Source organism: Halyomorpha halys, unplaced genomic scaffold (genome assembly GCF_000696795.3).
Source record: "Halyomorpha halys isolate HHAL.00 unplaced genomic scaffold, Hhal_1.1 Scaffold375.1, whole genome shotgun sequence".
In the NCBI taxonomy this organism is placed as follows: Eukaryota; Metazoa; Arthropoda; class Insecta; order Hemiptera; family Pentatomidae; genus Halyomorpha; species Halyomorpha halys.
The window spans coordinates 594,764-612,498 of record NW_027105275.1 but is presented as its reverse complement, the minus strand read 5'-3'; the positions used below and the strand labels follow the sequence as shown (position 1 = coordinate 612,498).

The 17,735-nt window shown below is 29.1% G+C and overlaps 1 protein-coding gene across 1 annotated transcript in view; it reads left to right on the top strand.

The window, feature by feature from the left end:
- msps (msps cytoskeleton-associated protein 5) overlaps positions 1-17,735 on the top strand; it is a 108,567-nt gene that overhangs the window by 73,503 nt on the left and 17,329 nt on the right. Inside the window, exons 21-32 of the mRNA XM_067050231.1 lie at positions 1,807-1,959; positions 2,287-2,490; positions 3,153-3,288; positions 3,407-3,600; positions 6,421-6,686; positions 9,046-9,177; positions 10,607-10,769; positions 10,889-11,017; positions 12,579-12,766; positions 13,241-13,406; positions 13,515-13,691; positions 17,076-17,231. Of these exons, the coding sequence (XP_066906332.1) occupies positions 1,807-1,959; positions 2,287-2,490; positions 3,153-3,288; positions 3,407-3,600; positions 6,421-6,686; positions 9,046-9,177; positions 10,607-10,769; positions 10,889-11,017; positions 12,579-12,766; positions 13,241-13,406; positions 13,515-13,691; positions 17,076-17,231 (2,064 nt within the window). The remainder of the gene's footprint in view (positions 1-1,806; positions 1,960-2,286; positions 2,491-3,152; positions 3,289-3,406; positions 3,601-6,420; positions 6,687-9,045; positions 9,178-10,606; positions 10,770-10,888; positions 11,018-12,578; positions 12,767-13,240; positions 13,407-13,514; positions 13,692-17,075; positions 17,232-17,735) is intronic.

Genomic DNA, 17,735 nt, shown 5'->3' with positions numbered 1-17,735 from the left:
CTTGTGAAGCGATGATTTTCCAATAGTTACAATTAATTCTATACACCTTGGGGAGGGAAGAGGAACCTTCTGTTTTTTGTAAACTAAAATGTGTTAAGAGTAGTTATAAAAAATATCTGACATTTGTGAGCTCTTGGTGACATATTTTTATTTTTTTCTGTCCTATGAGTTAAAATCATCGTATATAATAGATTTTCATTTTATAGATTGTTCTACTCGCTGTAATTCAGAAACATAAAAGAATCTGCTTGCATTTCATTCTTGTTAGTTTATCACAAATTAAGCATTTCAACAGTTAATGATTTTCTGTAGATACCCTTAATTAATATGTTTAGAAACAGAAACACTTGTGTCATAATTTGCATTCGCTGCTTCTTCCTGTATCTTTAGAGCTAGTTCTTTATATTTTCCTCACTTTTATAACTTGCCAAGCAGCCTTGATGTCATCAAAAACATTTGTTAGTTGCCTCTGGAATGTACAGTTTTTGAAACTTCTTCCTAACCTTGTCTTTTCTTTATTATCTTTTCTTGAAAATCAATAAAAGTTTTTGTTAAACTATTGTATTGGCTGGAACAAAATTTATTTTTATCATTCCCAGCTTGATAACCCTTAAATACCAATTTTTTGTTCACAATTTTATTCTCTAGTTTTCATGTTTTTTTTTTTTTTAAATCATATAAATAGCGATAATTTCAACATGAGCCCATCAATTTTCACACAACTTGGGGATGCTTGTAGGTTAGTTAGTGAAAGTTGTGTGATCCATGCACTACGTCAGATTTTTAACAAAACTTCACAAACAACCAAAGATGGTGGAAAATATAATATGACTGTCATATCAGCAGAATTGGTGTGAACTTTGACAAAAACAATATTATTGATTAAATAAATTGTGATTTTGATGATCTTGGCTTCAAGTGATGAGTATATTGTCAACTGAGGAAGACATGCTGAAATAGTTGTTAATGGATCTGAAGAAAAAGATAATGAATCCACCACAGAGCAACGTATAATTCATGATGTGGCTCTGAACTTGTTATAAGGGTCTACTTAATTATTTAGAGCAAGACAAAGACATGTTTTTGGTTTAAAAACTTGTTTTGTGCCAGTTTAGAAAGCTTTATGACTATCTTATTATAAAATTTGTTTCGTTATATGTTCCTATACTTTTACATTTAAAAAAAAAATTATAATTCTTAAAAGTAAAAAACTAAGAATAAAAATACAATGTTTTTAATACCTATATTTATTCTCTTCTTGGATGTTTAATTTAATGTGGCCTTCAGCTTGATGTAGTTCACTGTTTGTTGTAAAAAAAGTACATCTCCAATTTGATACTATTTCACTAAACTGGGGAAAAACTAGTAACAATGTATTATACTTGAATTCATGGCTCAATTTTTAAAAATGATTGTATAATGTATAATAAATAATTATTTATTTATTTTTGTCACTAGTAATAATTCCTATCAACCTTCAACCAAAACAATATCAATGTGAAAAAGTGCTTAAATTTTAAATATTTACTGTAAGCATTCAAGTACCCACAACTCTGTATCCTCTTGGAAATATTTTACACAATAGAAAAATGAAATGTTTATTTATGAATGAAGTCAATCTATGTTTATTTTATGAAAACATGCTTAATGAATAACTTGAGTTCCCTCCTCTATGATAAAATGTTTATAGTCTTAGTACTTCAATACTTAATCCATTGACCATTGAAAAATTGTATGCCAAGTAACTTAATTTTCTTCTTTTATTGTGTATGCTTGCTTATTCACCATTTTATATTTTGATTTCAGACTCTTCGTTGGAACTTTGTGACTCCGAGAACAGAATTTTTTGATCTTCTTCGGGAACAGATGACAGTAGCAAATGTCAATAAAACACTTGTTGCTCACATGTTTCACAATGACTTCAGATACCATATTCGTGCTATTGATGCATTAACTGAGGTTTTTTTTTTTTTTTATCTTTACTAATTTAATTATATGGTAATATGATTAATGTGTATTAGTACTATTTATATATATATATATGTTAAGTATTGGCGAAAGAAAAAAAAATAAAGAAAAAAAAACAAAAAAAAAACATACATACATACATACAGTAAAATTAATATGATGGTCACCCTTGACTTGTGGTTAAAAGAGCTGATTACATTATCACAACATTGTTATATTTAGAGTAAGATTTGTGATATAACTAAAAATTCTCTAACCATTCAGTGTATTACAAGTAGTGATGATAAATTAATTCTTGGAAACTATTTATTTTTTTAGGATTTACCTTCAAATAAAGAAGCTTTGATATCGAATTTAGATTTGATATTACGTTGGATGACTCTCAGATTCTTTGATACCAATCCATCAGTACTATTAAAAGGATTAGAATATTTAAACTTAGTTTTTAGTGTTCTTATAGAAGAAGAATATAGTATGATGGATAGTGAAGCATCATCCTTCTTTCCATACCTGATATTGAAAGTAAGTTTAAGTATGTATAATTCTATAATTCTTCAGTGGTAACTCTTCAGTAATTGAAATTGTTTTAAGTCCATTTTTAGACATTGATATCTTGAATACTTTGATTTAATCCTCTATTTAATTGTTGTACCAGGGATGGGTGTATTCGTTTATACAAATATGAATACGAACTTGTTCATATTCTAACCTTTGAATACAAATATATTTATGTTCTTATATACAGGTATCTGGTTCCAATTGTAGTATACTTCCATGAAATGTCTTGATTAAACCACTGAAGAGTTTTTGGCACTTATGCTTTAATTTATGTTGGGAGAAGTTAAATTTTCCTAATCCTCAGTCTTTGAAAGTGTTTTGAGAAGTGGTCATACTTTATTAGTTTTTAGACATTACTGAGCTTATGAACTTTGAAGTTATTGAATGCTTGAGAAAATTTAAGTAGGATAAAATACAATAATTTCACAAGAAGAGAACAAATGTAAATAATATTTGATGGCTTAATAATTTCTGTCATACAATAATGAAAAGACATTAATGATCTTAGATAACAATAAATTTAAGGATGGCTGGGTGGCTCTATCCATTTTTAAGATTTTCATAATTAATGTTTAATCATTATTTTTCTAACTTAATACGTTTAGTAAAATTAATGCCTGTCATAGGTTGGTGATCCAAAAGACACAGTTCGAAATAGTGTACGCGCTATTTTAAAACAAATAAGTGCTGTTTATCCTGTGAGTAAACAATTTTTTTATGTCATGGAAGGTCTGAAGTCGAAAAATGCCCGGCAGCGATCAGGTTTACTTATTACTTTTATTTATCCACTCCTTTACACCTGTGTGTATACACGCAACACATACTTATACATTTATTTTTTATTGCAAACCACACCTATTTAATATATTTAAATTTTCAGAATGTTTGGAGCAGTTAAGCTGGCTAATTGAAAACTACGGGGTTTCTGTTTGCAATCCAAGCCCTGCTGGTGCTTTAAAAGAAATAGCAAAGCAGATTGCTGATCGTGATACATCAGTCAGAAATGCTGCTTTAAATTGTGTTGTGACAGCTTATTTCCTTGAAGGAGAAAAAACATTAAAATGGGTTGGGCAGGTATGGTGTCTATTTTTTTTTTTTTTTTTATAGTAAATTTAATGAAAACTACAATACCCTGTCTGATAATTTTGAATCACTGCCCTTACTTTCTGTGATTATTATATTTATAAATTTAGTTTTTAAATGCTTGTGTGACTATATTGGGGTTTATATGAATAATAAAGTTTGCTATTCTTCTTTTGAACATTTATATTGCATATTTAACATAAAAATAGCATTAAAATTAATGTATAAAATATCTGTTTATTTCCAGTTATATTTGTTTTGTATACGTTTATTACCAGAAGTTCTGTATTTAGATTTATCCTTCAGATTGAGGTGTTGGCTGCCTGTATGAGTCTGGTTTATTCTGACTAAGAAGTATTTTGAGACCCTTTTTCTTGTTGGAAAGATTATTTGGCTGGTATATTGTGCTATACACAGATAACCAAAGGGTAGTTTGTTCATTGAATATCAGTCAAACTCAATCCATATTGTTGGAGGACTACTGGAAAATCCTTAAAAATCTCCCTCTCCATTTACTAGAATGTTTGAGTTTAATGAGTGCCCTGGGTATTAAAGTATACTATTATAAAGTATACTGGTACTGCTGTAAGAAGGCAGACAACTTAACCAAAAAAAGACTAAATGTGTTCCTCTGACTCTTTTATGGATGGTAATCCTCATCTATCCTCAAAGAATAATCAAGAAAACAGGTTTATTAGGGTTGTTATTTGTCACTGAAAACTTGGTGTGCTTGAATTAATTTGAGTTTTATAGATCTCTGCTGCAACTAGGAGATACAAAAGTAGAAGTATGTAGATGTAATGCTCTAGCTTGTACTACATGATTAATGTGAATCAATGGATGCACAAAATCCTTCAGGGTTTACTGTGTCGATTGGCTTTGTCTGGTTGATTCTAGTCCCAATATGCTTCTTAGGCTGTTATGCATGTAGAAGCTTAAAAGAAAGAAAGCAAACAGTTAATGTTAAAAGGTTTAGTAAAAATGATGGTAATAATGCTTACAATATCAGCACAAAGGTTCTTAAAAAAAAATTTAGAATGAAGGTATTATCTTAAACTAGCCATCGTTAAACAACACAAGAATGACTGAAACACTGAACAACCATCTGTAAACCATTCTGATATTTTCATAACCATAGCTTGGTACCAGTATTTGATTTTCTCTTGAATTCAAAGGAGTTTTTAAAGTAGAAAATTACTTTATGATATGACTATTCTAGCAACCTAATATAATTAATCATAATCTTTTGACTAAATTTATTTCTAGTTTGTACTTATGAGTTATAAGGTCCTTTATTGAAGGGAAACTGCAGAACCTTGGTAAAATATACTTCAAACCACTCCCAAAAAAATGTTTTTCTTGAAAAAAGTTTTAAAAGTTTCCAAAAAAAAAACATTATTTTTTTTATGATAAAAATCTGAATTTCTCTATTATAACTAAAGATTCCACAATTTGTGTAACCATTTTCAGAATCTACAATGAATTTTGTAGTTATAATGATTCAACATTATTTTTAATTGCTGTTTTGTCATAGCCGCCTTCATCCCTTAAGAAAAGAAATTAAAAAGTAAAATCGTTGAACAAAAATTAAAAACTTTCCAAATTAATAAATAACACTGTTTGTAGTTGTAACCCTCTTCAAAAACATTCTTTTAATGTTTAATGGGGGGGGGGGTCTAGGTATGAGATATCTAAACTAAAACAAAAGTGATATTAGGTGTTTTATATTGTTGTAGTTGTGTATCACTTTTTTGATCTTCCAACCTCAATATCCATTTCAAATTAAACTAGCTTTCACAGTTGGATATATCATTATTCGTGACTCTACCGAGCATTGGCAGAAATTATTCATTTTTACTTGTTACTTGTTGGCTGCTGCAATAGCCTAATGAACCAATATTTTATATATTGCTATCTTATAAAAAATTCATCGTAGATTTTGAAAATGTTTACAAAAGAAACATTAAATTACAGTGGAGAACTTTGTATTTTTATGGGAAAAAAACATGATTTTCTTGGAAAGCCTTTTAAAAATATTATACCTTGTTAATGGATTAAGGTATGGAGGTGAGGTTGGTGACACTAAACTGCATTTTTGGAGAATTAATCCCCCCTTAATTACCGACATTTCTTCTTAAACACCCTGTATAAAACCAAATAATATAGAAGTAATTTAAAAGGAACAATATGAGTTGGAATAATATATGTAACTGAAAGAAGTAAGGAGCATAGGGGTTGGAGGTATTAAAAAGAATAAAAATGAATGTTAATAAAAAAAAAATAAAAAGGCATATCAGACATTCCTTTATAGACAGGTATGAACAGCAGGAATCAAAATGTTAATAACAAAAATTTTCTAACATTTTGGTAATAATAATTTTTCTGGTGACATTTTAGTGTAAATGCACCTTGAGAATGAGTAGGTATGCAGATATGAATCTGAAAGAGTTAAAAAAATAAAAATTTGTTGATTGTAAAATTTACTAATTAGCAAGGGGAATGGGAAAAAATGGAGTATTTATATTAAGAAATGTGGTTTTTAGGCTGATTTTTTGTCTCATCAGTACATGGGAAATTATTGAGAGTGGAATGGGAAATGCAGTAAAAACTGATATGTACAATATTGAAGTAGTAATTAATCTTTTAGGTTTGTGTAGAGGTTGGAAAATTTATCATGGGATTTGAAGCTGCATAGGTACAGGTTAGGAATAGATGAGTGTTAGGACTTTTTAATGATATTAGATAGGATGAAGATAGATGAAAAGTGTATTTTAAAATGTATTGGAAAGTATTTTATCTTTTATCTTACAGATATCTGAAAAAGATATGTCACTACTAGAAGAAAGAATCAAACGAGCTGCTAAAACTCGACCTCTAAATACTGTAAAACCATTAGTAGTTGTTCCTGAAACTGAGATTCAAACTGAGACCCATGCATTAGAACCATCTCCTCCTCTCCCTGTTGTGGAAGATGTTTTGGAAGACCAAGAGGGGCCTGAGGATAGAATTGAGAATTCTAGGAGTAATGATACCCAGAATTCATTTATTCCCAGTATCACTCCTCCCAGAACTGCAAGGTATTTGATGAATATTGTAGCTATAATTTTGATTTACTAGTTTCAATTAAAAATTATAATTCCTCTTTAATAGAAGTTATATTTATAGGCTCTTTTATGTGAAAATAGTATAATAATTTGTTTGCATGCATTTGTCACTGGTTAAAATATTTGATGTTTTCAATTTTATTTTTATTTCAATTCAGATTTGTTATATTTTATGAATAACTTCATAATATTGTTAATACAAGCGGTAAAGTTGTCGCAGAATAGTTGACCAATCTTGAGCCAGTAGTGTTTTTATTTTTACTAGTAATTGATATAACATGACTATGGAATTCTTACCATACTACTGTTTTATCCTTTTGGTCCTATTTAGCCACATACAAATTTTTTCTTTAAAATTTATTAATACAATTGTTGTCGGACGCTTTGTGTCGGTGCGTTATGGCGGGAGCGGGATTTTGTCGTTACATAAAATCACTATAAATTGAAAACTACTTTGAATTTTTTTATGAAATTGATTTTCCCAACTTAAAATGTATTCTTCATAGATATTATAAAGGATAGGCACTTGTATTTGTATAAATGAATATAGAGTATACAGTTGAAAGAACAAAAAAAGGAAAAATTTAATATTATTTCATCGTCTTTTGTAGTATTGAATAGCAAGACAAATACTGACCTACACAGCCGACACCTTTCATGAAGTTGTAATGAATCAATGCATTTGGTTTAGTAATTTTTTGGCGTGTTGTTATGTTAATATTGTGACTTTCATTTGCGCCGAATTTATAGACAAAATAAGGCCCACTTCTTTCTTTGATTGCCATATTTGAAGTAAAATATCCCCTGTACGGCAAAAGATTGTCTGTCCTTTTCTGAGATTTGTCTTTTTTAGATTCTCCAGTAAACCTTTATTTTTTCTGATGGTTCCACATACCCTAATTTTTTTTCACAAAAGGGCTTGAGTGTTATTAACACTATTATAATAATTATCCATATACAGATGGTGCCAGACATCTGTATGTGGAGATAAAACTGTTTGTATTGTCTCTATTAGTCGTGACCCCTGACCAGAATAAATTGCAAAATTACAGATGTATCCTGTATCGCTCTCACATAGTATAGTTCTGTATAGTTCTCACTAGTATGCCGTATTTTATGAATTTTCACGCATTATAAACTCTGAAATATAACCGTCCTCTCTAAGGTATAATGCCTTCATCCAAGAATACTTATAGCTTAGGTTTGTATATGTTCACTAATTGTGGGAGAAAATAATCAATTATGGGCCTGACTTTGGTCAATTGGTCTGATTCATCGTTTATTGTTTAAATGCCAAGCCTTCCATATTTGCCTAAATCTATCTCAAAAAGTCATTTTTACAAGGAATGGCGTTTCTGTGCAAGACTCTGTGGTCTAGTACTTGCCTCTTCTATCTTTTCAAACTTGCCACATGAAAATAATTAGTCCCAAAATGTCTTCATTTCTGACCTTCCATTTCACACTTGTTTGAGGTATTTTGAAATTATTTATATTTTGGTAATAATACCTATTCGATTCTTCTACAAAATGTGTGAACAAGTCATCTCCAATAAACAAGTTCAATGCATCAGTTATGGATTCGGGAATAGTATCAACTTTTATCCCAGGGTGACCTAAAAACTTCTCTAAGATCGAAGGATCATCAGTTGATGACCATTCTTTTTCATGTTTGTTAGAACTTGATTAAAACTCAGATGGAATAGTTTGACAGATAAATCTTTGAGGTCGTGGAATAATGTCTTCATCGTCAGTCACCTCAGTAACATACATGTAATAACTCGTATTAGCTACGTTTCCCACATTCTACCACCAGTTCATAAAAAACATATTACTACATGTGCCCACTACAATGTGTTAAAATACTTACAAGCCTAACACTGATTTTCATTAATTAATATGTTTTGACGCATTAATCCCTATTTTTAAATGGGTTTAATTTTTTTGGCAAGGTCATATTACTAAACCCTCTCATTTGTATTAATTTTTGTTACAGTATTTACTAACTATTTCATTTTTATAAAATAAAATTTACAGGCTTTGAAATGCATGTCTGCTCTGTGAGATAAAAAATTTAAATTTTCTACAATATATATATATATATATATATATACATACATACATACATACATATATATTTATTCCTTATAATAAAGCCCACTTTAATTTATATTGGATTTTAACATAAAGCTTCTCTAGATTGTACTAGTATCAAGACAACTGATTCCTAATCCATTGAGAATGAATATGATTATAATCAATACAGTTTTGTTAAAAAGTAATTTTAGGATTTATCAGGAAAAATACTTCAAAAATATCTTTTCTTTTTTTCTAGAGTTCGTTCTAATTTTGGTGCATATGGATTTGACCGAACTGTTGTGGATAAAATTGAATGTACAACAGCCCATTTTCAGGCTCCAAAACTTGTTGATATCGATTTACAATTTTTGAAAGATCCAGCTCAGCAGTAAGTATATTCCATATTAATAATTTTACATTTTTTATTATATAGGGTGTCCTAATCTCTTAAATTTTTAGAATTTCGATTTGATATTTGTTGGGTCATAACAGTGGCTTGTAGTTCATCTTTTCAGGCTATTGCTAGTTTTTTAACTTTCTCCAGCTTACCTAACTTTAGAAATTCCCATAGAATGGAATATTTTTAAATTTTTTTTTTTATGGATTTTGTTTGCGAATGAAATTTAAAACTTTCTTACCTGGAACTTTTTAGATCCGATAGGTCCTGAAGGCATTAATCACCCATCACCATACAGTTTTTTTCCCTGTATTTTGTTGCTTGAGCTATGACAATACCTCATTACTTTGAAATATAATTTTAATGCTTTAAAAAATCAATGCAGCATTCTAAAGATATTGCATCTCAACCATTGGTTTGTTGGATTCCTGTAATACTCTTCCTTACAAGAATTATTTCAAGATGTCCCTAGAATCCAGCATTAATTTTTATTTTTTTAAAATGTTATAATCCTTTTTTGTTTTTGAGTTATGAGATATTGTAGCTTAAACCAGATATTATAGCTTAAATTTATTTTGTAAAAAATAAATTTTAATTTATCTTGTAAAAAATAAATTTTAATTTATCTTTTCGATATGAGAAATCAATTGAGAACCATACTAGAGAGACATTAATATTAGCTATATACTAACAATCTTATTTCATCTACATCCCTATAATGAGCAATGGAGGCACTCAGAAGCTCATGGTAAGGCAGGCCATGAATAAGATATTGTGTTTAATATACTTCTGTGGAGATTGTCTGGAGAATTTCGAGTGATGAAGGGGCTTTGATGGGCAGGGTGACGCCCTCATGTGCCTCCTATTCAATATTGCCCTGGAGAAAACAGTGTGATAATTCGGGCATACAATATCTAACCATATGCGAAAAGTTTGGCTTATGTAGACAATGTTAACATCCTCAGGTGCTCTTAACATTTCTGGCACTTTTGGGTCCTATAAGGAAACTTGGGTTCGAGGCGAATGAGACAAAAACTAAATAAATACTTGTTGATTAAAGGAGACAGCTGAACAATGGAGATGATGGCCTTCAAAGACTGCTCATTTGAAAAAGTCACCGACTTCATGTATTTAGGCCCAATGGTTACCCTGGACGATTGTGTGAAAGTTGAGATTAGAAGGAAAATAATTTCTGCTTACCAGTGATAATACAGTCTGAGGGTGTATTACTTAGTGGCCACATGCTGTTATGATTAATAATTACAGATATTTGTTTACATTATATCTGTACTAGTCCATAATCTTCCTACCACTTGGTGTGAAAATTTGGACTTTATGTAGTGAAAAAATCTCTTTATGTTTGATTATAGTTTTATTTTTAGAGAAAAATGATTAATTTTATTTTGAATTAATTCTTTAGGGCATCATTCAAACCTATTAACATGCCAAAAGTGACACCTACTCTCTCCAACTATTCACAGCCCGCAGCTATTAGACGTGAATTAGTAAACATAGCCAGCAGTGATATTGAAAAGGCTATGGCTGCAATATCAAGACTTGATACCATTGCTAATTCTGACAAGGTATAGTTATTTCTACTTTTCTAGCCTTTATAGAACTATTTTAGTCTTTTATGGTAGAGTAAGAGTTAAAAATAATTTATATTGAAGTATTACCTTGACCTTATGGTTTCTGTTGGTAGTGGTGTCACCTAACTGATTTCATCGATCAAATGGTATCTCAACTGAATCATTTAATCATAATTCTGAATCAAAGTGGACATCCAGAAGTTGTAAATTGTTATAGAGCAAATTTTTCACTCTTTATGAAGGTAAGTAATAATGAAATTTTAACTTAAATACCTAAACCATAACATTCCTTCTTGCTTGATCTCGAAGGTGTGACTAGGCATATAATTACCTGAGACAAACTTCACTTTCAGTTTAATCACTAACCATCCTCATTTCTGTCATACTTCATCTTCTTACACTTATTTTATATTATTAGTCTTTCTATATACTTGTGGTCCTTGTACTTGTCAGGTTTCTTTCCTCTGTGCCTTAATGTACTAAAATTGGACTTGAGTAAATTTTGAATGTTTGTGTAGACTCGTAATGTTGAAGTGTATACTCAATTCCATCGAGTGAACACTTTTTATCTTATATAGCAATGTCTCTTTGTTTTTAATCACTGTTTGAATATTAGTTCTTAGTAAACCTGTTTTTGATGAACCTGAAACTCTTAATTTTATGACTTTATTTTTTGTTTCTTGTGTAATTGCCTGCTGTTTCTGGAACCAGATGGAACACTGTTATCACTAACCTACCTTCTGAAGGTAGTTTTTTGATTAGAATGTGAATAGGAAAACTGTTAAATATTTAAAGTGATGAAATAAGATTATAGATTTTTATAACTTACTTGGCATGGTAGTCTACAATATAAAAAAAAAAAAAAACTTGGACAAATCAAATTTAAGGTCTTCTTGATAATGGCCTGATGGCTGAAAAGAATAAATAAGGGTTAAAAGATATTTGTGTTTTTAATTTAAGTAATAATATTAAAGTCTACAGTTCCTCACAGTTAATTCAATGAAGTGAACTTACAATATCTTTATTATCATGTTATAAAATGGTTTAATGGTGAACCTCTTACAAAGTATGAAACAACGAATAACAAACAAAACTTTTTTCATTTTTTCTTGTTATATATGGTATTATAGTTTTTGGACTTTTATAATAGCTAAATGTTGGTTTTAAACAAATGAATAAAACTTAATTTTTTATTGTTGGATGTAGTTTACCTGTGAAGTCATACTCCCTCTATCAACAATCCTTTATTGAATCAGATTCTCTTAAATTTTTGCCATTAAGTTCTTAATTTTTGTTGGTGTCGTCCACTTAGCAGTATAAAGAGATTTATCACATAAGTGTTGTCATGAAAAATGCTTTTAGAGCTATAATTTTTTATTGTTTTAAATCTTACACATTTTTTTTTCTATGATTTCACCTCTAGTAATTAAATTAATGAGTCATATCATTTGATTGTTTTTATTTTTAATAAATATCTCATTTCCATTAATTATTGTTAATCATTTCTCTTAATTTAAGAAGCATTAGTGATTATACAAAGATACTAAAACTAACTTACAATTAGTACTTTTTTCTTAGCATTGTTAACTTTAGTTTTAATAATAATGGATTCATTATGAAACCTTTAAAAAAACAACGGAAAACAACATTCTTAAACAAATTATATCTTGTAAAAAATGTTGACATATTTTCTGTTCCATGTATTGGCCATTTAGGCCATTCTAAATACCCTATATTTTAGAGATACACAGTGTATGTGATGAATTATAGTTTATTTATTATCTTTTGAAATTTCATGCTTAGGTATGCAACAATCCAGAGCTTTGTTCTCAAATTACTGAAGGTACTCTTTATAAAATAGTGGAACAACTTCTTAATTTGTTGGCTGAACCCCGATTGGAAAGATTTGAGAAGCAAGACATGTTTGTCAGAGTTGTTAATAATCTCGTAATACGGCTTCTTGAAAACTCTAATAAAACAAATATTCTATGGTAAGAAGTATTTCTATATTTTTATGAATTTACCTTTTTATTGTATTAATCTTCTATGTTATTTACTAATAAGTTAGTAATAACAATGGTTATTTAATAAAATATATATTTATATCATTAAATTAATAAAATTCAACATAATAATTTTTTTTAATACTTATAATTTTCTTTATTTAATAAATGTGGTTTTAAATTGGTTAAATTTATGGATTCTGTTAGTCTAGTATTTTTTATTTTATTTTTTTAAGCATTATGTTATTTATTTGTTTAGGGTGCTTTGAATTTTCAGAATGAAGTATTTATCTTTTTTTAAATGGTTTTTTTTGTGAACTTATAATTAATTTAATTAAGGTAATTTAGAATTGCTATTTTATGGTTTTGTTACTTTTGGAGAAAGTATTTTGATTTGTTGTCTAGATTATTTCTTTATAATGAAAACATTTATTTGCTAATCAATATTTTTTTGTGTTTTAGTGCCTTGTTGAAAATACTCTATAGTATAGTAAACAATCCAAAAGCGACTAATCATTATAGGGATTTAGTTGTTAAATGCATTTGGAAATTAAATAAAGCTCAATCAGAGTGGGATTCTGAATTGGATTATTCCAGAATACTTAATGAATTCCACATTTTTTTGAAGGTATAACTTATTATTCATTGTATATTTAATATTTTTAATTTATTGATTTGTATTTATCAGATCCTTTTGCTTTGATTAATATTTGTTTTTATTAATGTTTGAATATAGGATTATCCTACTGCATGGTGGAAAAACAAAGAAGCTGATGTTCCTTTGAGAACTGTTAAAACTGTTTTGCATACAATGGTGAAAACCAGAGGTACTGAAGTAAGGGACATAGTGGAAAGAATGCCTGATATATCAAAAGACTCTGAATTATATACTTACATAAAGAAAGTCATTAAGGTGAAGAGACATTAATTTCTTCTATATCCCAAATCAGTATGCGCAACTTGAAATTGAATAAATTTCAATCAAAAGTGGTTAATATCACTCCATTCTGAATGATTAGTAGGGATGTGCTATTTATTTGTTTGCTTGATATTATGTTTTAAGAAATGTCCATGAAATTTTTACAATAGGACTAGCATCATTCTTTTACTTCAGTTCTTCCCATAAATCTAGCATGCTACTCCTCAAATTGTCTCTGATATAATGGTTGTGTTCATAAGATAAAGATAAAATGTTTATTTTAGCTCTGAGAAATGCAGAGGGTGTATTTAACTATTTCATTGGTCTTTTTTCACAATGCAACGAGCTTGATATTGTGTGATGACAAAGGATTAATGTTTAAAGTTTCATGTTCTTGTTTTATGAGGTTCTATAATAATTCTAACAATCAAAACTAGCTTTTTGATATGAATTTGATAGCTTGCGTGCTGTTAATTCTTCAAATAAATAGATACTGTCAGTTTATAATGTAATGAATAGACTGTACATGCTTCATTGTTTCATCATTTTCCTAGTCGCATACACTTCGCTGTTTTGGTGGTAAATAAACAGTGGTTTTCTTTTAAAATAAGTTGAATGCAAGATTTAGCTTTCATACCTTGGTTATAAAACACAAGAGCATTAATTGAATCCAGTAAATAATTAATTCCAGACAATATTTTTTTCTTATGAGTTTTAAATAGTTTCATTAGTAACTCTTAATGAATAATCTAAATACTGCCATGTAGTTTATGGTCTAGTTAGTCGCTTTATTTCTGAACCTGGTCTTCAAAACAAATATGTTATTTTTGAAGTGAAACTTCTTTACTAACATTCTACAATCAAGAAAGAAAAAAAATTATACGGGAGTAAATTGATTTTGTGATTCGAGAAGAGATGAATTGGAAGTGGTGAGGCGGAGGACCAATACTGATCAATTTTAGCAGGAAAATTTTTATATTTTAATAGGAAATTAGTAGTTACAGTTGCTTATCAATACCAGCAGTGACATGATAGCTTGAGGGCCATCCATAGCTCAGGTGGTTGAGGTGCAGGTCTTAGCAACCTGAGAACTGTAGGTGGCACTGGTTCGAATCCAACTGAGGGGTGGACTTTTTTAACTTCAGCCTTCATGGTTAGAAAAGGTTGGTCTCCTCTTGATAAGCCCCTGTATGTCAGAAATGACCTGGAAGGAGGTCATTGAAAAAAAGTTAAATGTTGCTTAACACGTTTACACGACTGCCAACTAACAAGTTTGCATTATTGCTCAGGACACCAACTCCGAGTTATCTTGTATTTTTACTAGATTACTTATAGTGGGCATCCTAAGCAATGATAACACATGATCATTATTAACACAATTTTAATATATTATTTAATTTCCAGAAGTTTCACTTCTGTTGACTAATCCTAAGACTGCCACAATTTTTATTTTTTATTTTAATCTAAATATGATGAAAAACCTTCCACTTATATGTGGTGCTCTCTTTACAGGTTATGTGGGATTGTTAGTAATAATATTGGTGATATATATTGTGAGGAATAAGTTTGAATATGTAAATAGTTTTAAGTGTCTGAAGGTTAGCTAAGCTTCATAGGCCTCATTCACAACAGAACACCACCTCCACTTCTTGTACCAACCTTAGCTCCTTGCTTCTAGCCCTGGATGTGGCTGCATTAGTAGAAACTCACTAAGACCATGTTGGGCTTCTGGAAAAGTTTTACATTTTAGTGCTTGTCAGAAAATTCAGTATTTATTTAAAATATTCATTTATTCTCTCTCAAGGGAATAGTTTCACGTATTGTATATTAATTAAAAGTTGCAAAGTTTTAATAAAATACTATTAACTTATTGCATTCGTTCCCTTTATGTTATCCCAACATTTGCACAGTACTGCCCATTTGAAATGGTTTTTATTTTTCTTATACCAAATAAGGGTAATAACAATACCAGAACAAGAGTAATTACTGGGCAATGATTTAAATGGACATGTTTGTTTGGGTTGACAGAGAGAAAATTGTTTAAAAAAATACTCTTGTGACAGAAAAAATGCACTGTGCTGGTAATTTTAAGGTTGCAGGTCATTATCCTGCCCTAAGAAAGCATGAAACTTTCTGAAGTCTTCATTTAGTGGCTATCGCTGTTATTGTTTGCATAAGAACCTAATCTTTTTGTATTTGGAAAACCGTTGATCAATATTTCTTATTATTTAAGTCACTTATAAGTTAAACTAAGTTTAAACCCTGAAAATGTCATTATCGTAACAGTCATTAGTATTATATCATTACTTTTGTGTACATCCTATTCTTTTTTGGTTTATTATTTTCAATAATGAATCTATGTAATAGACCAAGAAAAAAAGTAAAGATCTCTTTAAATTTTGAGGTTTTACACCATGTACAAGATTCATAAAATCTAAAAATTGAATTAAAAAAAAAAACTGTCTGTCCTTAGTTAGAAACCGCAAACTCACACTGGTCAATAAACTCATCAATATTCTATTATTGATTATTAATGGTTTATCAATAATTTATTAATGGTATTAAATGTTTGTGTAATAATTTGCAGTGATTCTTATAAGTGAAGAGAAACTATTGTTTTTCTTTAAAGAGTGAACTAAAGTTATATGTTCTACTGGATTCATCCACCATATTTAGATTCTAATCCCATTTTTACATTATTCTTCAATGTTCAGCTTTGAGTCAAATAGGTCAAGCCATTTTTGAAATATATATATGGCTAGGAAAATATGTTACCATATGCTTCACTTAAGCACTAAGGAGTAGTGAATGGAATTTAATGACATTAATTTTTGACCATTGACCAATAGTCCAGATGTGATTAGGAAAAAATATTTATTTTTTTAAATACATCCTAACTTCATCTACAGATGATTAAGGGAAAATAGAATATTTTTTTTCCAAGCTGAGAAGTTTTATATGGTGGGACAAGCTGTGAGATTAAATGATGTAATCAATGATTGATTATGAAGTGGCTTGTGCATATTTTGATTTGTTAAAAAATCAAATTATCATTACATGTGCATATTTGCTAAATCTCGATTTTTGGATTAATCAAAATGTAAATCTCTTTTACAAAGCAAGAAAAATCTCTTTTTTACCATTTTTTCAAATGTAATTTTGAGGTATTAAGTTTAACATTTGATGATATAAGGGTTGTGTAACAGTTCTTCGTGAATAAATAGAACTTTAAAAAATCACTCTTGGACATTTTTAAGGACAGTGGGAAAACCAATTATTTTATTTAATGATTTGATATTAAATAGATATACACAAATTAGTCATATTAATTATTTTTTTCTTTATTCATTGCTAAGATTTTATTATTTTTTTCTTTAGCATCTTAAAGTTGAAGAGCATTCCAAAGACGTGACTGCTTGCAAAGAAAATGAGCCTAGAAATATTATTAACCCAACACCCCGTATTTCGAAAGAAACTCAAGACGAACTTTCAGAAATATTTCGGATGATTGGTGATTTTGAAGAGACGTCTCAGGTGCAATTTTATTTTATTTTTTAATTTTTTATTCTGGGTTTTCTTTCCTAGGAAGTTGATTTTATTTATTAAGATGTGAGGTGAAAAAACTACCATTTAGAATATTATCACTATTCTATATTTGTTGTAGTATGTTTCGGATTTCCCCATATTCCTGTATTAATATATCTTATTTTGTTTAGTGCATCTATTTCTTTTTTAAATGTTTTCATATAGTCACATTAATAAAAATTTACAATATAACATTATTTAAATATTTTTCACCTCAACATCTTAATAGTATCTATAGTTCCAAATTTTTATTCTGTATACATTTATTTTTTTTTATTTTATAAATGTGGGATAAAGATTTTATTATTTAGTTATGATTATGAACCTACTCTCACTTAATTAGAAGAATGATTTATTTGATCAAATTTATTTTTAAGTTTCATACATATATATACCAGGGCATTCAAAAAGTCCTGTCGTTTTTCGTTTGTTCGTTGTTTATTTTGATTCTAG